We start from the raw sequence: 25,728 nt of genomic DNA on the forward strand, positions 1-25,728 counted from the left end.
CATGGATGCCTCTTTTCTCCCTTCTGAATGTCAGTCCTGCATCTTCAATTGTGTTGGACATCTACACCTATGTCCAATCTCAAACTTAACATGTCCAAAATGGAATTTCCTTTCTCCTTTCCCCATAAATCCCTCCTCCCAAACTTGACTATTTATGTTGATGGAACTACTATCCTTCAGAAACCTGGCTCATCATCTGTGATTTATCCCTTCCCCCCCACCCCTCTATTCTAACCACGTTGTCAAATCCTAACCATTTTAGCTCTAATATCATTCAGTCTTTTTCCTCTTTCATCTCACAAAGCTGTTGTTGTTTGTCCCTGGTTTTGAAGAGGATCAAAGACATGATGGGTAACGTCTTGACATGGTCATGAAATGGATTTAAGTGAGGCAGAGTTGTACAAAGTCGTCAGTCTTTCTCTTTCATAGTCATCAAAGTCCAGTGGCAAGACAAAAGTCAGAATGACAAGCTCCTTAGTGCCTGCTTCTCACAGAGCTACCACCTTATTGAAGCCCTCATTATATTTTCACCTGGATGCTGTAATAGCCTAACTGACCTCCTAGTCTTCAATCCACTCTGCACATAGCTTACAAAATACTTAAATCCTAAAATCTGAGATACGTGATTGTAAGTGTCTCCCAGCGCCTGTAGAGAACCTGCCCTTGCAGGCTCTCTGCACCTGAATCCTAACCTTTTTACGTATTAGTTGCCTTTGTGATACTGCAAACTGGACTACCAGTTGTCTCCTGAATTTGACTTAGGATAATAGGTTCACAGGATCCTAAATTTAGGATTGGAAAGGACCTCCAAAGTGATTTCTTCTAAATGAAACTGAAGTCCCTTAAGTTGTAAAGCTAGTAAGTCTTTATGTAAACCCAGGATTTGAACACAGGTCAGGTCCTCCAGCTTCAAATACTTCTTTTTCCTACTATGCCATACAGCCTCCTACTCCTACGCACTCATACAGACTACCAGCCTTCTAGACTCCTCCCTCCAATGCCCAGAGTACAATGACTTTCTACTTCTGCCTTTCAGGATGCTCTTCCTTCGAGGTTCTGCTTCATGAAAACCTGTGCCCCAATCACCCTAACCTGACATCCTTATCTGTGCATAATTTCATCTTCTTCCTTCTTGTGCTCTTTTTCCATCTCACCCCATCCCATACTCAGTGCCAAAACAGAAGCTTCTTGAGGTCAGGGACTGGGTCATTTGAAAAAAGTCTGTACCCTCAGCACAAAGCATCATCCCTTAACACAGAATCAATCAATCCATGGACAAGCACTTATTAAGTGTCATCTGTGTGGCAGGCACTATTCTTGACAACGAGGATACAAAGAAAAATAATAGCATATTGGAGAGACATTTCTTGATAAATGTAATTATATGGAAAATAGTCACCATCCCTGTATTATAACCCTTCATATAAAGTAAAATTCCATTATAAGAAAGTGCATTATATTATCATGAGTTTAATTACATATTCTGAAATGTAGCAAAAAAACAAAACCCTATACGGAGAGTGAAGGCAACTAATTTCTCAATTTCAGAAGTTAAAAATATATATTTCCATTGAACTCAGAAACACACGTTAACATTTTCCCCAGGCCAGACTATCCTAGTTTCTTAGTTGAGGATTTACTTCAAAACATTTTAAAAATAAACTTTATAAATTTTATCCAATTTAATCCCATTTCCTAACTTGTGTGGTCCAGAAACAGCAGGGCATTTGTGAGGTTGTGTCTAAGGACGACTGTTTCAGAAAAGGATTTGTTCTCAGTGCCCATGTGCTATGTTCCATATACCTAGTCAGGTATCCTGGCTTCATGCTTTTTTTTTTAAACAGTATCTCTCACCTATTGTCCATGTGAAACCCAGGCAATAAATTCACATCATCAAGAGCAGCCTGCATCATCTGTTCTTCCTTCCCAACCTGCCCCCATTGAACATCATTCTTTAATATATTAATGGGTGTGATCTCAACAATGCTAGTATTCTCTCCACTGAAGAAGATCACAACCAATGCACATGGTTCTTCTCATCCTGTGTGAGTCTAGACCATGGTACCCTCTCAACATGTTGGAGATCTTCCTAGTTTGCATTTTTGTAAGTAAAGAATGCCTTCTCAGGATATCCATCATGTCTTCTCCTTAGCCATGGCCACGTGACTGGCCAACCTACTTTCTTTTCCCACCATCCATTTCCTCAAGGATATTACTTGTATGCCTCTTTTTACATGGAAGAAGGTTGTTATAAGAAACATACTGCAGCCAGCTTGCACCCACAAAGCTGTGCTTTAAATGATTCCAGTCCTAGCACAAAAAAACCATAAATTAAACACAAATGTTGTCCTGGAAGTGCTATATGGTTGTGAATTTTGGCATACGACAATCTCCTCAGAATTGAAGCCTCTAAGCTACAAAAAACTAAAACATCTGGATAAAATATGTGAAATTCCACCCCACACCTGGATGTTTGGAAAGATCCAGATGTTTGGAGTCAGAGGGGTGAAAAATTCAGCTAATGAAGTTTTCTACTTTTCATCCAAAAGTTTTGGCAGCATATGGCTACTGTCTTGAGTCAGATGACAGGGAACTCCACATATGAAAGGGAAAGACTAGTGTTAGGTGTATTAAAACACAAAACAACTGTCACTCAATGCACAATTTAAAGTATGACTGCTGAATTTATTATTTTTTTGGTTATACTAACTATATAAAACTATATATATATATGTATATATGACTAAGGTATTCTTTATGGTATAAAAATACCATAAAACAAAATAATTCCCATTAGCAAGGACCTACCATCCTAACAGGAAGATAACAAAGAGATATACAAGTATAAAAAGAATAGATGTAAATAAATTCAAATAAAGAGATATAAAAATACATATCTAAGTGTACAAATAAATACATATATGAGTATCAGAGAATAAATACAACTTGTTCATTTTTTTTAAATTTTGATAACTATTTCAATATATTTTTCTTTGTAATCCTGTATATTTCATTTTATGCATTTAAAAACATTATTCTGAAAAGGAGTCTATAGACTTCACTTAATGATTGCAAAAAAAATTTTTAAAGGTAAACAACTTCCAGACTTGAGGGAAATGTGCATTCTGAAATAAAATTGACCAAGAAGAATACTTGTTAATCCGTGTTTTTTCCAGGAGCATTTTTCCCCCACACTCCTGGACCTTTTGTGGGGGAGTCTTCCCATCCTTTGCTCATTACAAACTTGGCATCTGGATGTCTGACCAAGCTCTAACCCCTCCACAGCACCTGCTTCTCACAGAGCTACCACCTTATTGAAGCCCTTACTTCATTTTCACCTGAACTGCTGTAATAGCCTGACTTCTAGTCTTCAATCCACCCTGCACACAGCTTCCAAAATACTTATCCTAAAGTTTTAAATACAAGATTACTCATTATCAACATCTGTGACCCAGACAGACCATTCTGAGATTTAAAGATTGAGGAGTCTCTGGTCCAAGGTGGCAGGTCTGGGCCTGTCTTCAGTTGCTTATCCTGGATTTTCAATTTTATGCATTGGAAAGCATAGTTTCTCTTACCACTCATTTGAACAATCTATTAAAAAATACAGGTGGAGATTCTTATGCAGAAAGTGATGCCTGGCCAAATGTAGTGTAGATGTGCTTGGGAAAACAGCACTTATTTTCAAATGGTATCACTTGCTAATATGTTTAGTACAATTTCTCTGGTGTGTATGTTAGAACAGTACTTTAAAATGTTTCATTTGTATTAATGTTTTATGGAACCAAGATGGAAGAAGAAATGACACCTTCACAGGATTATAGAGAACTAGAAAGAATCTTAGAGAACAGACATGAAGTCCAACCCCTTGGGGGGGGGAACAAAGACTGAGAGTGGGTAAGGGGCTTTCCTAGGGTCTCACAGCTATTAAGTGTCTAAGCCTAGATTTGAACTCAGGTGTTCCTGACTCCCAAGTCAACTTCATCTAGCCTTTGTGTTCATCTATCACTTTAAGGTTTGCGAAGCACTTCGCCATCAACGACTTGGTAAGTATTATTATCCCCATTTTAGAAACTGAGGACTGAAGAGGTTAAGTGACCTGTCTCAAGTCTCAGGTAGAATTCAAAACCAAGTCTCTTGCCTTCTGTTCTATTATTCTTTATTCATCACTGCCTGATTTATTGTGATAACTCAGGAAACAAGAAAACATTAAATACTGGAATTTTCCAGGCATTGGGGATAAAATAGCATAAAACAAAATAATCCCCACTAGCAAGGGCCTACCATCCTAACAGGAAGAAAACAATGAGATGTACAAGTATACAAAGAATAGATACAAAGTAAATAAAATTCAAATGAAGTAAAGAGATATAAAGAAATACATATCTAATTGTACAAAAATACGTATATGAGTATACAGAGAATAATTATAAAGTAAATATATAGAGAGCAGTCAAATACACTTTACTTGGGGAGTAGAGCATGAGCAGTCAGGTGGGGAGGGATCAGGAAAGGTTTCATGTAGAAAGTGATGCTTCACCTGCCTCTTGAAGAAAGAGAGGGATTCTTTGGGTTAGACATGAGGAGGGAGGGCATTCCAGCCAGGAAGGACAGACAGCAAAGTCATCAAAAAATTAGGCAGTTTCAAAGTTAGAAAATATAGGTCAAGAAAATACTAAAGCTAATATATATTGCATCTAGCTAACAGAATGAGAACCAAGTACTGCCAAATGGCCTAGGCCAGTCCTCTGATATTGTCTTTTGCTTTTTTGGTACCCCTAGCTCTTACCACAGTTCCAAGCATATAGAAGGTGATTGATAAATGCTTAGTGACTAATGCCACAGAAACCTAGTTTGAGGAAGCATGGTATTAAAAGCAACATTTTATACGTACTTAAGAAAAGATACTTTCGTGCAGTGGATAGAGCACCGGCCCTGGGGTTAGAAGGATCCGAGTTCAAATGTGACCTCAGATAGTTACTATCTGCGTGACCCTGGGCAAGTAACTTATCCTCAACTGCCTCAAAAAAAAGATATTCTAATTCATACCTGTTTCCTCTTCCAATGGTGAATCAACCAACCAAGCAACCCTCAGACTTGTGCTGCTGCTCCCCCTCATCACCCCAGTCTTGTAGAATCCCTTCCTTCATTCAAAGCTCAAGCACCACCTTCTCCAGAGGTTCTTAACCTTTCTTGAGTCACAGACCCCTTACCAGACTGGTGCAGCTGGAGACCCCTTCTCAGAACACAGTTTTTACATGCATAAAATAAGACTACAAGAGACCAATTATGCTGAAATAGTCATCAAAATACTTTCGTTTTAAAGTTCATGGTCCCCAGGTTAACTCTTGTTACATGAAGCCTTTCCTGATCTTCCCATCCATTAGTACTCTCTATCCTTCCTCCCCATACTACTTTTTATTTGTTTTGTATAAATACACACATATGTGTATATATGTCTCTATACACATGTATGTTCATATATGTGTGTGGTTTCTCAATAGATTATAAGCTCCTTGAGAACCAGGGACTGTTAACATCTTCGTATCCCTGCATTTAGGATGGGATCTGGCACATGGTAAGTTCTTAATAAATGCTTGTTGATCGATTCTCTTGTCTTTGTCTCGAGCATCGCTATACTTGACTGGGAATATATACCTGATATTTGCCAGGGAATGGTAGAAGAAAATATTGCACATGTAAAGCTTTATTCCCCCTTTCTCTGGTCCTGCCTCCCCTCATCCATCCACCCATCCATCTATCCATCTATCTACCCAACCATCTACCTATCCTTCCATCTATCTATCTACAATATACATACCTGTATATGTACGCACACATGTAGACACCATGTACACATTCACAGATGCAGGTGGTATGACAACACATGCATGTACGTATTTATGCACACATATAAGCACACACAAATAGATGTATGCTGCATACATGGATAGATCTACAGGTATGTATATGGGTGATATGAATAAATGTATACATACATGTATGTCTATATGTGTACATATGTATATATGTGTGGGGAGAGAAGGAGGGAGGGAAGGAAAGAGGAAGAGAGTGGGGGGAAAGAGAGAGAGAGAAGGCTGGAGATGTCCCAATCTGATGGAACAAAGGTCCAATTTCATATGTATTTGGTAGATAAGGTAAGGTAAAGTGAACCTTTTATAAAGCTTTCTTTCCTTGGTGCTAATCCCTCAATTTGGCTTCCTTCCCTTCCTCTTTTCTCTTCTCATTCAATTTTATTTCCTTTAAAAAATGTTTTGTGTGCTTTAATTGTTCTTCCTCTGCTCAGACTATCTCAAAAGGCAATAGGTTTCTCCTCACAGGTCTTTTACAAAAGGCAGATGTAGGACCTTTTTTGGGGGGCGAAGCTATGGAAGGGGTTCTTATTCACCTCAGAGTTGAACTTGATGACCCCTGAGGTCCTTTTTTTATACTCGAAGGTTTTATAATCCTTTGTTTAGTTCTCTCTTTTCTGCTCATTACCTTGCATTCTATCCCTGTCCCAAATCCAGACCCCAGGCAGTTATCTACAATTTTGCTGTGGACATTGACATCTCAGAGCTCACTGGCAGAACACATATAATTCCTCTCCGTCATCTCCCTGGACTGGCTATTAAGCCAGAGGCTCAGGTGAAAAAGTCTGTACTCTACAATTTCTGGGAGAGTACAAACCAGTATCACTTTAATTGTTTCCCCTGAAAGACCTGCTGAAGATGAGAAGCACAATTCAGATAATGACCCCATTGACAGTGACCTCTTTCCTTCAGAATCTCACAGGAGACAACTCCGTCCGTTGGAAAATACAATGATGTGAGAGACAGAGCCTAGAGACCCTGCTCTACAAGGCTGTATGACCTCGAGCAAGACACTGCTATGACCTTGTACTGCTCCTCAGCTTCCTTATGTGTAAAATAATAAAGATGACAACTTATATTTATATAGAATTTCATGGTTGCAAAGCACTGGACTTATATTATCTCATCTTACTAGTGACGTGAGCCTGTTTCCAGATCTGTAAGATGGAAATAATAGTACTCACACTGTCCTATGTCACAGTTACAGTAAGTGCTCTGTAAGCATTAAGAAACCAAAGAAAAATGCTGTTGTTCCATTAATGACAGAAAGCAATTATTATTCCTTAAATCCTATTTAGAGCATTTTTTTTCAAGGTGTTCAAGTTTATCAGCAAGATAATGGTAGTAGGATTGGTTTTCAGGCATGGAATCTCTCCATGACCACTGAATACTTAATTCTATGCCTAGCACACAGTAGGTGCTTAATACATGTTTACTGACTGATTCACTGGACATCTCTGAAGTTGTAGAGAGGCTAGGAGTTATGCTGCCAGAGGAAACACCCACAGGAAACAACACCATAAGACCCTTGAAGTAACTAAGAGTGTCAGGAACCAACACTCACTGAATCCAATCAACAATGGTCCCCTTACCTTTGTCATCCTGGAGCTCCTGAAGTCAACTCTTATAACTGTGGATTAGTTCCTTATCCACAATCCTACTGCTGCCGTTCAAAAAGTACCTTTAAACCTCTATCTCTACTCAAAATAATTCTGACTGCAGAGCAAAGTCAGAGCCATTGCTGTTTTATCCAAGAGCTTGACAAGGAAGTCAGTTGAAAGGGAACAGAGCACAAGAAATATGGAAACACCTCCATTTAAAAAAAATAGGTCATCAACTGAAACAAAATTACCCATCTATCAGACACAGGCCTATGGGAGTGGGGAAAGTCCATTAAAATCCAATTTCGCAGTACCTATGTGCTAGGAAACCTGGCGCTTTACCCCTATATTCACTGAATCTTTTGGATTTCACACTTTTCAGTCAATATGAGTTGGTCCACCCTGGACTTTTGAACATTGCCTCTCTTTAATTTGAACACATCAAAGATTTTATGCTATAGATAATAATGTAGTATAGATATAGCATTTTACATTTCAGATAATAGGAATTTTTTTTCCCATAAGACCATAAAGAACTTGAATTAGTACAGGATAGAGTGTCCAATTCTTAAGATTATAAGTGCCCGTTGGGTGTAACAGAAAACACACAGGACCGGAATGAAGAAGTCTTGGGTGCTGGGCTCTGCTTTGACACCAAATAGCTGTGTAAATTCAGGCTAAGTCATTTTCCCTTCTCTGGGTCTCAGTTTCATCTGTAAAACAAAGGGAGTAGATACAATGATCTCTAAGGTTTACTGAGATACGACATATGATCTTATATGGAATCTCACAAGCAATTCTTAGAAATCCCACAAAGGTTTAGCTCACCCTATTCATTTAGCCAGGATGCTCTCTCTCGAGGATCCTACACTGAAGCAATTGCACCTGGAATTCCTTGCCCCTAATTCTGGGGCAAACTAAGCACTAAATGGACTGGAAAAGAGATGAATTTGTTTAATTTCCTTTGGATCCCATTTCTGTCTTGCTTTGGACCTCCTGCAGCCAGAAGGGCTGTGCCTCTGCTAAATTTCTAAGAGTTTGAATTTACTAAAAAGTTAATAAAACCAGGAGCTAGGCTTCAGTTCTGTGCCCCTTGATCTTAAGTAAGAATTGCTGTGCATTAGAATATGAATGTCAGGCCAGTTCAGAGCATGTATGTGTGTCTACTTATGTAGGAATTGACATTCTGACATAGTATACACACATGCCTGATTCTATTTCATAGATTTTCAGAACTTAACCACTGGCAGAAACCTTAGAAATAAATCATCCACTTCAACCCTTTCATTTTTACAGATGAGGAAACTGAGGCACAAAGAGGGTTGAAGTTACTTGCCAACAGTTACAACCAGTTAAGGGCTAGAGCAGAGACTCCATAAACCTCATTCCTTCTGACTCCAGGTCCAGGGCTTTCTCCATTACTCACTCCATAATCTTCCCACAGGGAATGAATGGTCTTCCACTGTCTGACACAGATAAAAAAAAAAACATTGAGATGTTGGACAGTAAACAAAACCCTTCCTGTGAAGGAAAACGTATTAATACTTACACAAACAAATCGTGGACAGTAACATGCAACAACTCAGGAAAACAAACAGAAAAAAAAGAGAGAGAACCACAAAGAATGTAAAGAACCGAAGCTGTCATTGACCTGATTTGTCAGAGCTGTGGCCTGTGACTGGCGGGATGGAGCAGCTGGAATTAGCCTTTGCGCTGTCCTTGGAAGAACCAGCTTTTTGTTTATTTTTCGATGCCTCAAGCGCTTTGACCTTCTTGGCATGCTTACTCCCTTTGTAGTGGGCCTCGGCCTGGCTCTACAAAGGAGAACAAATCAGGCTCATTTTTTTTGCTACTTTCCATACACCACAATGGATGATAATGTAGGAAAAAAAAAATAAAAGACACTTTCAATAATAGGCACCAATAGAAGTTCAGAATTCGGTTTATATGAGTGTAAGGCGGCAGACTTGTATCTTATTTCAATCAATCAATGAATAAATAAACATTTATTAAGCCCTGTATTATGTGCCAGGTGCTGGAAATATGAGGACAAAAAATGAAACATTCTTTGCCTCAAACAAGCTTATAGTAGATTGTAAGCTCCTTTTGTATTTTCAGCTTGCATATAGTAGGTGCTTAATAAATGTTTATCGATTGATTTGATTGGGGATGTTTCCATGCTTGGGAGGTCTCTAATTTTGCTGGTGCTGCATCGGTTGATGGGTCACTGACACAGACTGCAATCTCTACATACATACCCAAGAGATGGTCTTCATTAGCTGGCATATATATATATATCCCTCCCTTAAATCATCACCTGGTGGCCAATCCCTTGACGACACACGTCTACTTCATCACTAGGATCATATCGTTTATTTACTATGGGCCTCTCCAGCTTAAAAGGACTTGCCCCAATTTGCTGTGCTCTTACTGCTTTTGAGAAAAAAAGGTCATCACCACCCCCATGCTGAGGAGTTCTGGGGTGGCAAAGAAATGTGCCTCAGAGATGTTCATGCCCTGGCACTCTTCACCCAGCACAGAGCACCCAGGTCTGCTTCTCTGAAGGATGTAGACATCTAGGAAAAGCGGAAAACAGGATGGGCCCCAGGCAAAGCGGTGAAGTAGCTGAATCTGTTCTTGGTATCCATTTTCTCTCTCTCTGGCTGCATTTCTCCCTGTTTTTCATAGCCATGGTGGCCTCAAACTGTCTTTCAGCAGGCTACCCCTGGGCCTGCTCTGCCATGCTCCTCTGCCCAGATGTTCTTACACTCTCTTCTGAACCTTTTCAATTTGTCCTTTCTCTCCCTCTGTTCTCAGTCAAAGCTGACCTGCTCTGAGTCTAAATCTCCCAGGATTTTCCTCTAATCATAAATTAATAAATTTAGCTATCAGATCAACTAAATATTAGAGTAAACAATACAATCAGTTATGTGTTATTTTCTCAACTGCCTGATAGAAGTGGTAATCTATTTCATAGACAAAAAAAAACTATAAGTTATAAAATGAGAGAGATGATCCTGGGGTCTCTTAGGTTGGATGAAGAAAGAAAGGAAAGGCAAAGCTATCTTTAAGCTCATTTCTAAAGGAAGCACAGATAGAACTATGACTTCCTTCCTAGATCAAAGAGAAAGGGATGAGATCAAAGGAAAATTGCTGATAAGATCTCCATAATGCCAAACAAACAGCAGGAAACAGAGAAAATATTTAGTGGACATTTGAGAAATTCCCCTCTGACCTAAGAAGACTGCCTTAACGCTTAAGTGTTGGGTGCTAATTTATAGTCTGATAAAAAAAAAATACAAATATTCTTTGCTATTTCATTTCTAATATACCCCAGGAAGCATATATGGACATTTTAGTTTGGCATAACAATGGTAGTGAAATGAAGACTGGGGTATAGAGTCCAATAGATATATTATTGGATCTCTAGCACAACTTAATTGCACTGATTTTCATTATGTCTGCAGTATGCACATGTACATCCACATATGTGATGATTCTTCTGGTTACTAATCATTTAATTCAACAAGCATTTATTGAACAATAGAGTAGAGAATATTCTACTGGAGTGTGTGTGTGTGTGTGTATGTGTGTGTATGTAGGTATCATTGGAGGTGTAGGAATACTTGGGTGATAGCTACAAAAGAAATAGGAAGCAGCATGGAATGGTGAAATGAGCCCTAAGTTTAGAGTCAAGAGATTTGGGTTCAAATCTTACCTCTGATACTTAGTGAGTGAAGAGTAAATTATAATCTCCTGGGACCCCAGTTTCCTTATCTATAAAATGAAATGACTGGTCTAGATGGCTTCTGAGGTCCCTTCCAATTCTACATCTTTGATCCTATGGTCTCTAAGTCACAGCACCTGTCCTTGAGGAACTCACAGAGTAAGCGGTGAGACAACAATAATAGACAGAATGAGAAACACCGTGGAGGAAAATTTATCAGCAAGAGCAAGCTGACCTAGAATTTGGGAAGTCCTCCATTTCCTCTCCTGTTGAAGGACCTCTAAGTTCCCTTTCAGCCCTGCATCTTATGAACCCAAGTAAAGCAGTGATCATGGCAGGGGAGTCTTAGCTATGGATGGGTTTCTAGAGAAGAGAAGTTTTAAGCTGGGGTTCAAAGGAGATATTCAAATGAGGGGAGGAAAAAAAGGCATTTCAAGTAAAAGGGATCATCCATACAAATTCCAGAGGTGGTATGCAATCTGAAGGCAATAATCTGTAGCCGTGTAGACATGCAGTCATAGCCTCTGTTTGTTTGACTGACCCCTCTGCCAAATAGATGTACTCTCTATTACAATGTGAGCTCCACAAAAACAGGACCTTTTTTTCTTTTTTAATATCCCCAACACTTAGCGCAATGGCTGGCCCACAGCAGGCGCTTAATAAATGCTTATTGATTGACTAACTGATTGATATGCTAGGTCACCTCTCAACAATTCACAGTAAGGCTACACACCATCTGAACCCTACGGTGTGTTTTTCTATGGTGTGTCATTTGATTTTTCTTGCTTGAAAATCTCACTTTAGTTTGTCAGGCATGGATTGCTTGACTTAGCTTCTGTCACCCATCCACTGCATGTGCCCAGTCATACCCGGCTGGGTGAGTGTGGGCACCCCTTCCGACCTCTCCGCATTCCAAACCCTTACTCTTAGAGAAATCCCTATTTTGAAGGATGGTCTGCAGGCTCATTAGGATGAACATCATACTTAACCGTGGTCCAAATCTCACAGCCATTGATGAACAGAACATCGGCACCACTTGACCCCCTTCATAGCCTGTCTCTAACCTCTACAGGAAGTACTCTCAACTTACCAGTCTGCTTTCTATTTCTTTAAATATGTGGTTTGGGATATGTTACCTCTGTATTCTTATCTGGGCCCAGTTCTCAGTTCTGTATATAAATAGCTTAAGGAGTGGGGTATAACCCTGGTATTTTATAACCCAGTTTCCTTTAACACTAGAAGGCCAGGGTCTTATCAAACACACCATGACCCTATACACAATTAGCACTTTTCTTGCATGACTTTTCACATCTATATTTCTAGAGATTAACCACTGGTATATTGCATCTTCTGCATGCCTATATCAAGGACTTTTACCTGTTGTGTTAAAGTGAAAACAAAACAAAACAAATCTATTATGGAGGGAAGGAATAATAATCTAACTGCAATTTCCAAGTCTATTTATTTCACTTATCTTAATCTCTGCCCTAGCCTATTAGGCCATAGGACTTAAATATATTCAGATAAAATATATAGACATACCCAAAATTGCTACAGAAAAGGCTAACTGAATTTCAAGAAATATTACTTGGCAATACCTAGTAATAGAATCAAGGATGTAAAAGTTACTTGAGTGCATTTGAAATATATGTAAAGTAGATGCCTATATCAAAGGATACATATTAAACAAGGTAATATTGTAATTTTAGGCCACTTATATGTCATAGTGGATACAGCACTGCCTGAAGTTAGGAAAACTTCTTCCTGAGTTCATATCCAGTCTCAGACACTTACTAGCTGTGTGACCCTAGGCAAGTCACTTAACCCTGTTTGCTTTGCTTCTTCATCTGTAAAATGAGCTGGAGAAGGAAATGACAAACCATTCTAGTACCTTTGCCAATAAAACCCCAAGTGGGGTCATGAAGAGTCAGACATGACTGAAAAACTGCTGAATTGAATACTGTAATTTAATTAAAACTTCAAAATTTTTTTTAGGAAAAACAAGTTTCTTGAAATGACTTTACTGGGGTAATCACATCTCAATGTCTTCATATTTAAGTACAACCAGGAAACAATTTACTTGATCCCTGCAAGGCACATTGTTTAAACACATTAGGTCAGATGCTGGTAGTGTGTGGCTGGGAATATTTCATTTTTAAGGGCTCCCAGAACTGTAGGACACATGTGTGTCCTCTGGTAACTGTTCTGACCCTGGAGATGAAATGGTACAGTATTGCTTCACTACACTTTGGCTCAAGAAACTTTTATTACCTTAAAAAAAGATCTCAGTCCAAGATACTAGAGTGTCATTTCCTCATTAACTGTTTTCAGGGCTCACCATAGGACTTTAAGAATGTCAATTAGCACTTAGACATGAGGATATAGTTCAGTGAAACTACATTAAATGCCAAGATAAGTGAGATCTCTATGGCCACAATCTACTTTCTCACATTAGACAGAACATGAAGGGGATAATGAAATGCAGGCTCTCATTCAAGCTTTTCTATAACCAAAGATTAATTTCTCCTCCTCTTCACCTTCCACTAAAGGCACACTAGCAGGAAAGGTAATCTCATTACAGGTAGAAATGGGAATGTGTCTACCATACACAGCTCCTGTGTTCCACTGCCCTAGGCTCCTAGAAAAAAAAAGAGACACTGAATAATAAAACAATCCATGGAAATTAGTTACCCAGGAATTTTTTCATGCAAAAAGTGAGAAAAAAGTGAGACTGAGGTTCAGAAAAGCTCAAGTCATCCAGGAATAGTGGAGCCCACTATTTGGGCAGATTAACTTAACTTCAGCTGCTTATTAAGCAGCAGAAGACCCCATAATCACAAGGCCCTAATAGAGAATGTAAAAGGCAAAGGTAGGCCGTATGCTATGCCCTTGTCCATTTCAGGGTACTGCCAGAAGTATGGGAAAAACTGTGCTAAGGTCCTGCCTGAACCAGGAAAGTCTACCCAGTGGCTCCTCTCTGAAAAGCATCCTAGGACATAAGCTCCATAAAGGACAGGGTCTGTGTTCTCTTTATAGCTTCTCTGTTTCCTGTCCCTAGCATAGTGCTTGTCATAGGTAAAGATTTGCTGAATCCATTTGATTTTGGGGTACTCTCCTTTGAACTTGCTATAGCAGCTGACTTCCCATAGGTGGAAAGTGTGCCTTTGAAGGTAAATAGTGTCTGAGAATAATTCCACTCTTTCTCCTTCTACTTGCACATCACCATAGAAGTTCTTCCCCCAACCTTCCTTGCTCTAAGGTACTCACTTCTCCAGAACAAAATGATAGAGATAAAAATGGTACTTGGGGATATTTTCCCATATTTTTTCTATTACATTCTGTATATATAATCCACAACTTTAGGTAGATGAAACAGAGAGGAAGAATGAGTCTAGTAGAAATTACATTGAATTTGAAGTCAAACAAACAGGGTTCAAATCCCAGCTCTATCTCTTATTACTTGTATGGCCTTGGACAAAAACATCTCTTAATCTTTGTGCCTCAGTTTCCCCATTAGTAAAATGGGGAGTTGAAATAGATGACCTCTGAAGTTCCTTCCAGCTCTAAATCCATAATTCCTATGTTGTATAAACATGGCACTATGCAAGAGACTGTACTTGCAACTATTTTACCTTCAAGTCCTCCCCCCTGGTAAATAGTTGAATCATTAAACATGGGCAATATACTAGCTGCAATACTAGTGCAGATTGCAGCCCTTTCACACCTTATCCTGTGTGATTCTCCCTGCCCCATGTTTTACTAAAAATACTCTATGGAGGACTCATCCACATTGCCAGAGACATTCTTCTTTTTGGGAGGCTATCTATCTGTCTGTCTGTCTGAAGAGAGGATATATATATATATATATAGTCTCTCTCTTAAATAATTACCTATTCCCCTGTAGAACATCATTTTTTCTATTTTTCAGGGAACCATTATGATTACTGAATTTAGTTTGCTTACTTAAAATAAAATACACTATTTAAAAACATTATGGGGCAGCTAGGTGGCACAGTGAATAGAGCACCAGCCCTGGAGTCAAGAGGACCCAAGTTCAAATTTGGCTTCAGACACTTAACATAAAAATCTAGCCATGTGACCTTGGGCAAGTCACTTAACCCCAAATGCCCTACCTTCCCCCCTCCAAAAAGCAAAAAAAAGGGGGGGCATAAAAACAATGCAAATATTTTCCCTTATATTTTGGAGTATTATAAAATAGGGTAAATTATATTAGGGTTCAGACAAACAATAGGGTGTGTTCACCCTATTCAGTGTGTGTGTGTGTGTGTGTGTGTGTGTGTGTGTGTGTGATGTAACCCACATGGAACTTATAGGAAACATATATTAATCTGAGATCATCATGGTTCTCCCCTTTGAAAATGATTCACATCATTAAAAATTTACCAAAGCATTTCAGTAAAAACTACCAAAGTTAAATGTAATAATTTTAATGCTATATCCTATCGCTTCATAGATGAATTTATGAAAAATAATATTGTTATCTGTATTTTCTAAAGAAAGAAAATGATCACATAGCTAAGTGCTGGCTTTTTATTGCAAATCTTATCCCTAGTTCCAAATCATAATCTTCTGTTAAAATGGTAGCTGGAATATTTATAATTTAAGTCCATTAGTGATTACCAAAAAATGCAGCCCACAGTACTTAAGAGTCTATTAGTTGTTAAATAGGTTACCAAAGGTTAACATGACTGAGTAATAACTAAATAACTGTATATTGGTTTTAATCTGTAAGTATTATCCCTATTAAAATGCTCAACAAAATCAAATGTGGCTAAAGCTACAATGGGAGGCATAGGTTAAATCCAAGAGAAAGACTTACTAAGCCACCAAACTGCTAGTAAAACTTTCTGCTATTTGCATCCACAAGGCAGTATCAGTAATAACCTACATTTCATTTAATCCTCACCTACTGAGATCAGATGAAAACAAACACAAGCAGGATTAAAGCTCCTATGAATTTTTCAGCGCTGTATCTCACAGTCACACTGGTTTCTGATGGATGGTTCAGCTGTCACTCCCCACTTTGGGCATTCCAGAGTAACTGGATTTACAGCGGGCACACATTTAAAATAACGTCAATGAACTCTGAAGATAGGCCTCTCACCGAAGAGAAAAGAAGAAAGATGTAGCTTCTACAATGCAAAATCTCTTTGGGATTAATTTAGAAGCCATCAAAAAGTACAAGGGAGGGGGAAAAAAAGGTACAAGCTTATACTGCAGCTGTTTTTAAAATGTCAGTATTTGAATAAATGGGTTTGGGATATATTTTAATAATCTGAGTTATCAAAAAATTTCCATGTAGGCAAATTAATTCACTCCTTAAAATGAAAGCTCTTTAGCAGTTTTCAAATTAATTTTTCAACTACAGCTTATTAGTTAGCCGGGAGTCTTGATGTTCATCTTCACAGAATATAATTCACCAATGGAATTATTCCACACAGTGTTACTCTGAAAAGCTGTAAATACAGAACGAGAAGAACCAACATGAAGAATCAGAAACAGTGTAATTTGAGTAAGGCACTGGAATACATTTGCACTTGAAATGCTAAATGGATGAGTTTTTCTTCAGTAGTCTTAATAGATGAAATTTTGTCTTTACTGCTGAAATGAATTTTATATAGTCAGTTTCCAGCTGCTTTAAAGTACAGATTATTCTCTGCAGATCCTGCTGAGATCAATCAATCAACAAGCAACATTTTTTTAAACTCCTATTCAAAATCTGGATCACAACTATATGGCCAAAAAGGGAAAGGATTAAGGATAGACAAGTTGCATCTGAAGAGTAAGGGACATAGGAGCCTCTGAGCATCAATTTGTAGATTATACATTTTAGGGCCTTCTTTAACTGCACATCTTTCCTCTACATATGCCCTTTGCACATTAGCGCAGGTACTTGAAAGCTCCCTTCCTCCTGTGAGCACAAGTTAGTGAAAGGTGTTTATAATGGATTTAACACCATTGTGTAGTTTCAAATGGAAAATCTGGCCCAAATTAATTTTAATGTTGTTTATAATGTTTAAGAAAGTCAAAAGAAAAGCAAACATAATTTCTTAAATTTTTCCAGTTATGTCACCTATATGATTTATTTATTTCTGTGGAGAAGTCCCTTCAGTTTTATTTAGTAAAATCAGTATTAAAGTTATCTTTTTTAAATATCACATGTTAGTAATTCAGAATTGAATTAATTCAACTCAACAAACACCTGTCAACTTTCTACTATGTGCAAGAACTATGCTAGGCACCAGAAATATGAAGACAAAATCTCCAAACAAACTAGATCCTATCCTCAAGGAGCTTACATTCTACTCAGAAGTGAAGATTAAAATATCTAAGAAGCACAATCTCAGAATACTGACTACTTTAGCTATAGATGATCATTTTCCAAAGGTACATGCATTTAGTTTTTTACTTATGGTCGAGTCAAATCAATCTACTGATGCAAATATATGTATGCATTCTACAAGATTACATTTTCTAACGCAGATTAAATGACAGGTAGGGGCTAAAACCCCACTCTAAAGACATCTTTTTGTATAAAAAGAGAGGAGGGCTCAGTGAATCAGGATTATTCATAACATACAGTACTTATTAACATTAGTTGTGAGGAGGCTAGCTCCTCATGCTTCCAGAATGATTCCTCCATCCCATAGAAAGACAATCATGTTTAGTGCTCATGGGATCAATTCAATCCTGGATACTAAATAATTGATTAGTGCTAAATAATTTGCAAATTACAAGAGTTAGAAGAGCCCAATTTCCTAATTCTATGGTCACATTACCTTTATCTGTAATGTCTGCAAGGTTTTTGTTCACACCTGTGATTTTCACTGGTAAAATTCTTCAGCTCTCTAAGACCCATAAAGACCCATAAAGACTCCCTGAAGTCCATAAAGGGAAGGTGCTAGTCTACATTGATTGAAAAGGTTCCTCACCACAAGCAATTTGTACAGATAAAACCACAGGTCTAGTCGAAAAAAAATTTTTGTAGTATTAACTATTATTAATATTAGTAGTATAAAAATTAAGACTTTATCCATGGTTGCTTAATATTCTCCTTTCATCTGCTTCTTGTTTTCATAATTATTAAAAATGGAAATAATTTTCCTTCATCTAAATTAATTTCACATATCACTCCTTACACATTTTACTTGATAATTTTCAGCTTCTTTGAAGTAGAAATAAGAGTGACTCAGGTTCCCAGTAAGTCCCCAGTTACCTTCCAATTTCTTAAACATCTTTGGGAGTGCAGTTAGTTACGTTTCAGGAAGAAAATGGAGCACCGTTGTGTGCTTTAAGAAAAGGCAATTTAACAATTCAGTACTCAATGACAAGCAATGTAATATAATTCAGACCTATGAATTGAAGCAGCGACTACATAGCTAACTAATTCAAGTCTTCTGACGGTCTTTTAAATTAGCCTACTAGGCTTCCACACATTAATTTTTAATCTGTCTAGAAGGTATTACATTTACTCCTATTTTCCATTTCAGCATTAAAGAAATTTGCATACAAAGCTCTAAATAAATCTAAAATTAGGTTCAGTTTTAGCTCTCCTGACATTTTGATACGTGAAGCTTAACACTATGAATGTTAACCATCAGTAGACAAATGTGACAAAATAACTTGGAGAGGACAATGTTTAGCGGATCTGTCATGGGATGATTTGTGAAATATTTTATGTGGATCATGAATACTTTATTGTTTCTCATTATTAGTTTGAAATGAACATTCTTATAATTTTATCATTCAAGAAGTCCTAAAACTTTTTTATATATAGGCATGTTTTATAATGTAAAAATAAATTTGGCATGTAAATGTAGAAGTATCACATGATTTTTTTAAAAGGAAAATATGTCAACTACCTGTACTTTCAAACTTGGACATCCCATTTAGCTAAATGTGAGAAACTATTAGAAACATGCATGGAGTTTTCGGTACCATCATACTGGCTTTGAGCCTGAGAAAGATTGTTGCTTAAATGGATTACCAGACCCAGCTGGAAGTTCTGCTTCCGGTTCATATTTTGTCCTAGGCCAGGCAAAAGAGGCAAAATTAGTGTGAACTGAAATTTTTATTGGCACTCTAAACACTGAAACATTCCTGGACCTTCACTGCCAACTACGTTGTGGATTTCACTTGTAAGCCAACGTAAACATTACCTCCAAGGCACAATTCTAAGTAACAGGGACTGTAACACAGACTCTGTGTTAAAAAAAAAAAAAGTAGGATATATATCCCATATATGAATGTAGGACTAGAAAAGGACTATTGCATTGCTCAGAAAGCACTGAATCTCCCTCTAATTGTGAACACTAAAAGACCATGACAAAATGGTAAGGTTGGTCATTCAGAGGTGAGCTCTATACTTTGCAGCAGTAATCTTCATAAGTTGTTTTGAAAGGCAGTCAAGATTGAAGATGAAAAAATGTCCTTTTGAGGTTAAATTTTTTTTCATTATATTAGCATGAAACAATGAAAAGTAATGTAGGTGGTGCCCCCTCCCCTTCTATTGTGATAACAATATATACAAGCTTAATGGAGAGCATTCCAGTTCCTATCGTTTGGAAATGATAAATTCCAAATATCTGGACCAAGCACTATCTAACAAAGTTGAATATTTAAAAGCCATAAAAAACACAGCTTCTTTTTTTTTTTTAAACACAGATACCACAATTTCACCATTATAAAGCACTTACATAGTCCTAAGAGAAGGTTAAAAAAAAAAAAACCCAAAGACAATGCCTGACCTCAGGGCTGGTTGTCCTTCCTTCCGGGAGAGGACCAAAATGATATCAATATGTTAGAGTCCGGCTGGGCCGCTCTACCACAAGTCGGGCACAAATAGTCCATGTGAACATCTGGGGTGGATTCTCTAAATTGGTGCATCTTGTATTTCTTTTGAGCTACTGTAATTTTGCTTTGCTCATACAGCACAGCACCTTTTCTGATGAGGGCATTCCATGTCACCCATGTCCACACAATGAATTCCCTTAGGGAGTTTGCATTTGAATGGGGAAGACTTAGGAGAATAGGGACCAGGGAGCTGCCCTTGTTAGTGGATTGGCAAGTAAGGTTGGATGAGAGTGGACCACCACACTCCATCTGTGAACAATGGCAGAGTTGATTTGTTCATGACTCCAGAATCAGAGGGTGAGTGGTGCAGGGTGTTCCTGCAAAAGACTGTGGAAAAGGTGGAGGGAAAAGAGGGAGTTAGATGAGTGAAAAGAAGCTTGCCTGGGGGTTCCCTGAAATAGAGGACCAGAAGAATCTGTCAACAAGAGTGAGGGAGAGGTGCAGGACCCACAAGGGAAGTTTCTTCTTCTTTTTTTTTTTTTTAAAGCAATCGGGGTTAAGTAACTTGCTCAAGGTTACACGGCCAGTTATTTCTGGGTGTGGTGCTGAGTATCTGAGCCCGGATTTGATCCAGGTCATCCCGACACTGGAGCCGGTGCTCTTACTCGCTGAGCCACTTGGCTGCCCCTAAGCAATTGGGGTTAAGTAACTTGCTCAAGGTTACAAAGCCAGTTATTTCTGGGTGTGGTGCTAAGTGTCTGAGCCCGGGATTCGATCTCTAGGTCTTCTCAACACTGGAGCCGGTGCTCTTACTCGCTGTGCTACCTGGCTGCCCACACAAGGGAAGTTTCTGCTGGGAAGTCTCTGATCTGGACAGGTAGGCTTTTTGGAAATCAATCATGATTCTAGAGAGATACACAATGACCAGATCAAATGAAGACCAAATGTTAATATTCTCCTTAGGAAAAGTTCTAAAGTGCTTTATTTTAGTTGTTCACTGTTCTGAAGTCAGAGGGCAAGAGTTCTGTGGTTAATTTGACTGATGTAGATACTTAAACAGGAAAATTAAAGGCTAAAACAGTTTTGTTCTGCCTTTTCTTTTTGCCATTATAAACCAGTCTATCATGTGAATTGAAAATAACTGATTTGGAAGATTTTTAGACAAAAGCAAAAGCAAATAAAATCAAAAGGAGATGTTTTACATGGGGAGGGGGCAGAGTTAAATTAGTTCTGGTATAGTATAATTATAGTAAAAACCTTATGCATTTGAACTAAATGAATGACCGTTGGGATTTGTGAAAAGTCTAAAAAATGAAACATTTGAAGGGAAATAAAGTTTTGTTATTTTTTCAGTAACAAATTAAACCAAGTTCATTCCTTCGATTGTTGTCTAATAGAGGTCCTTAGGGTCCCTATTTTAATGAATAGATAATTATTTTAATTAGCATATCAATTGCTTACATGTAAATGGATGCTTCTAAAATGCTTAAGGGTACTTGAAAAAATTTATTCCCAGAAATCTTGTTTATGCTATTAATTTACATTACCTACAAAGAAAAGTTTGCAAAGAGAAAGTAAATTTTACCTGCCTGCATTATCATAAACGAATTAGTTCTATCCAAATTAGAAAATTTCCGTATATATAAATGCAAATATATGAAAATATAATTATCAAATATCTAAATGTCTAGAAAGTTAGCTTGACTAGGTGGCACAGTAGTCAGGAGGACCTGAGTTCAAATGCGGCCTCGGACACTTAACACAAAAACTAGCCATGTGACATTGGGCAAGTCACTTAACCACAATTGCCCTCAAAAAAAAAAGGCAAAAAAATTAAAAAAAGAAAGTTAGTTTGAAATTAATAGCTCTCAGATGTTCTAGTTTTTCTTCCACAAAACAGTTATTTCATAAAAGCTTGTTGAATTGATCATTTTTATTTACATCTTCAAATTTATAACTTTAGTCTCTACATTTTAGATTTTGCTTAATACTGTCCTGTAGAGTCCATGAAAAATTATAAATTAAATCTTGGAGGAAAAAAAAACCTACTGAGATTTTTAGTGAAAAAAGGAAGCCACTATGGTGGGTTTGGTTTTTTTTTTTTTTTGCATTTTCAAGTCATAAAATTATAATAATTAAGCCATCTCTTTGATGAAATGACCTTTTATTTGGAAGTTGGTCTAAGCGGTCTCTTTGTCCCTAGTCTCTCCCATCTCTAGTCTCTCCTAAGCCGACACTCCTAAAGCACTTCTGACATTATCATTTCTCTGCTCAAGAAGCATCAAGAGTTTCCAGTTGCCTTTAGGATACAATAAAAAAAAATGGATTAAAAAAAAGGCCTGTGCTTGACACTTAAAACTCTTCACTATATGGCTCCTACCTACTTTTACAGAGTTATTGTATATTGTTCTTCTTTACATCCTTGGGCCCACTTGCTATTCACATCTGTCTGTGTACAGCATCTGGATGCTAGACAAGGAATCATGAAGACCTGAATTCAAATTCTGACTCAGAAACTTCATAGCTGTGTGATCCTAGAAAGTCACATAATGCCTTTCAGCCTAAAGTTTCCTCATCTGTAAAATGGGGAAAGGAGTAGCACCCTACCTCCCAGGGTTCTGAGGAGCAACTAAGATAATAGAGGTAAAGAGCTCCGCACACCTTAAAAGCTATATAAGTTCTATTGTGATCACAATTATTTTATACTCTTTTTATTATTATCAATAAAACAAATGATAAAGAGAGAATAAGATTATGATGATAATGGTGATGATGATAACAAGTGGTTTAGGTCTTTGCAAATGTCTGGAAGGTACCTCCTCTTCTCCAATTTTATCTTCTAGAATACCTAGATTCCTTCAAGGCTCACCTCCAGTACCACCTGCCACACACAAGGGTCTGCTCTGGGCCCCACCTCCCCCCTTTATTGTTTCTCCCTGAAACCACTTTGCATATATTTTTCATTTTCTCTTTGTCCACATCATTTCTCCCCAGCAGAATATAAAATTCTTGAGGGTAGGAATTGTTTTGTTTTTGTCTTTTTTATCTTTAGCACCTAGTGGAAGGGCTTCAAAAGTTTGTTGAATTGAGGTGAAATGGAACGAGTGGTTAGAAAAGAATCATATTAAACAAAAGTAGATTCCCACATGAAAACTTTTTTTTCCTGTAAGGATTTTGGAGGAATATCCATAAGCCACATATATGGCATGATTTCTTTCTAAAGCAGCCCCCAGCTCTCATCCCAATTCACCAAAATAAAGAGAGCCACATTTTCAGAAGATACTAATAGGACAAAAAAAGGCACATGAAAATTGTGGGTGTTTTTTTTTCCCAGTTATAACTTTGTTTGGATCTGGGGATGCAGAGAGAAGAGAGGTGGGGGTGGGGGAGAGACTTTAGAAATCACCTATTTCAATACCTTCATTATACAAATGAGAAAACTAAAACTCTAAGAGATTAAGTGATTTGTCCAAAGTCACACAGATGGTCCCTAAGATAGCCAGGATGTGCTCTAACCCTTAAATCCAGGATGCTTTCCATTATATCCCTGTTTACTTAAAGTGAACCTCAAATTCCTTATTATTTATCATGATTGCAAAATCAAAAGCTAAAATCTTAGAATACTCTCAATTTGAATGAAATCATCATTTAATAAAAACTGAATTATAACAAAATGAATGCAACCAAGATTGGAAGGAAAATAGAAAATGGGGGGAGGGATTTACAGCAAGTGTTTCTGATAAATGCCTCATTTCTCAAATATATAGAGCACTGAGTCAAATGTATAAGAATACATGTCATTCCTCAACTGATAAATGGTCAGATTTATAGGAATACAAGTCATTCCCCAATTGACAGTCAAAAAGATATGAACAGGCAGTTTTCAGAAGCAGAAGTCAAAGGTAACTATAGACAAATGAAAAAAATGCTCTAAATCACTACTGATTAGAGAAATACACATAAAAACAACCCTGAGGTACCTCCTCACACCTCTCAGATTGGCTAACCTGACAGAAAATGATAAACGTTGGATAAACTTGGGAAAATTGGGATACTAATACACTGTTAGTGGAATTGTGAACAGATCTAACCATTCTGGAGAACAATTAGGATCTATGCCTAAAGGGCTATAAAACTGCATACCCTTTAATCCAGCAATACTACTACTAGGTCTGTATCACAGGGAGATTTTTTTAAAAAGGTGTAAGGACCTATTGGTACAAAAATATTAGAGCAGCTCTTTTAGTGGTGGCAAAGAATTGGAAATTGAGAGGATGCCCATCAATTGGGGAAGGGTTGAAAAATTTGAAGTATGTGATTATAATGGAATGCTATCACGCTCTAAGAAATGACGAGTAAGATGATTTCAAAAGTTGAAATTTATATTCTGAAAACAAAATCTGACCTTACTTTCTCATAGTATCATTTTCTATTTCCCCAGATTTGACTTCCTTATTATTTTCTTGAGATCTTTAAAAAAATAACCTGTAATGGGAATGCAAATTTGGAAGATCTCCCCTGCCCCTAGGCTAAAATGCACCTGAAGCCTGGGGAGGGAGGCTTGTTTTTCAGTAGATACTTTTTGATTGGCCAGTGGGTCAATAATGTTGTTACATTCTCTGAGCCAGGAGAAGGCTATATAAGCCCTGATGTGTAGCTTTGTTTTGGGACTCACTTTGAGAAGTGTTCTGTGATGTGATCTGAATTCTGGGAAGCCATTGTTGAGAGTCCCCTGGCTTTGAAAAACCCAGATGCTGATTTGTTATGGATGCAATGGTTGGACAGTTTGGAAATCTGTCTACTTGATCTGTTTCTGTCTTGATAATTCTGCCTGTATACTTTGAGGTTCGGGGTGCTGACCTTTTTCCCCTGAACGAGGTAAACGATATATGTCTGACTGATTAAAGTAAGCTTGCTAACCCATTTTGAGTTGCTTTCCTTTAACAAAGCAGATCCAAGAACCTGTGTGAGCAGCCACCCTGGGGACACCGGGGTGCTTGCTGCTACAAAATGGCGTCACGAACAGGATCTGCAGAGTAAAAGGAAAGTATGGGGACTGGGATAATTGTTTGTTTCCCAGTTGTGATAGCTGTGATTCTGTGGAGCCGTGGAGCCGGAGAGAAGAATGGCCTGCACGCGGACTTCACTGAGCTGAGAGCAGGAATGGTGAGCTGCCTGCATCAGGACCTGGGCAGAAGCCAGGAGTGGCTGCCGCCTGCGGGAGGAGAAGGAGCCCAGGAGTTCAACCACAGGAAAAGATAAGAACTGAGCAGCAAAGCAGGGGCACTGAGTGTGTTTCCTGGCTGCATCCCACAGTTTGGGACCCAGGGGGAGGATGGATTTGTGACTATGGTGGGTGGAATGAAGTGCCTTGGATCCCCAGGGACCCCACCTTGTTGGTTTTGTTGCCCAGCCCCCTCTCTGTGCTTGGAGGCAGGGGCTGGAGCTGTGTGAGGGGAAGGATACCCCTCCCCCCCCAGAGAACTTTATTTGAACTCTTGTTTTGAATGGAGGTAATAATGCTATGTACTTTGTGTTTGTTTAAGGCCCAGTGGCCACTTTGGTAACTTTAGTTCTGTACTTTGAAAATGTGACCTAAGAAATGTTCAGAGCTAATTCAAAAGTAAATTGTCTATGCTATGGGCATGAAAGATCTTGGGGCTGAATGTAATGGGAATGCAAATTTGGAAGATCTCCCCTGCCCCTAGGCTAA

At 38.2% G+C, this 25,728-nt stretch overlaps 1 protein-coding gene across 2 annotated transcripts in view; it reads right to left on the reverse strand.

Annotated features, from left to right (window-relative positions):
- ZNF385B (zinc finger protein 385B) overlaps positions 1-25,728 on the reverse strand; it is a 407,528-nt gene that overhangs the window by 34,857 nt on the left and 346,943 nt on the right. For both annotated transcript variants that reach the window (XM_069068559.1, XM_069068560.1), the window contains one exon: positions 9,126-9,288. In XM_069068559.1, the coding sequence (XP_068924660.1) occupies positions 9,126-9,288 (163 nt within the window). The remainder of the gene's footprint in view (positions 1-9,125; positions 9,289-25,728) is intronic.

The sequence above is a fragment of the Petaurus breviceps genome, unplaced genomic scaffold (genome assembly GCF_028583685.1).
Source record: "Petaurus breviceps papuanus isolate PSGF00001 unplaced genomic scaffold, PetGlider_PUasm1.0 90763, whole genome shotgun sequence".
Lineage (NCBI taxonomy): Eukaryota > Metazoa > Chordata > Mammalia > Diprotodontia > Petauridae > Petaurus > Petaurus breviceps.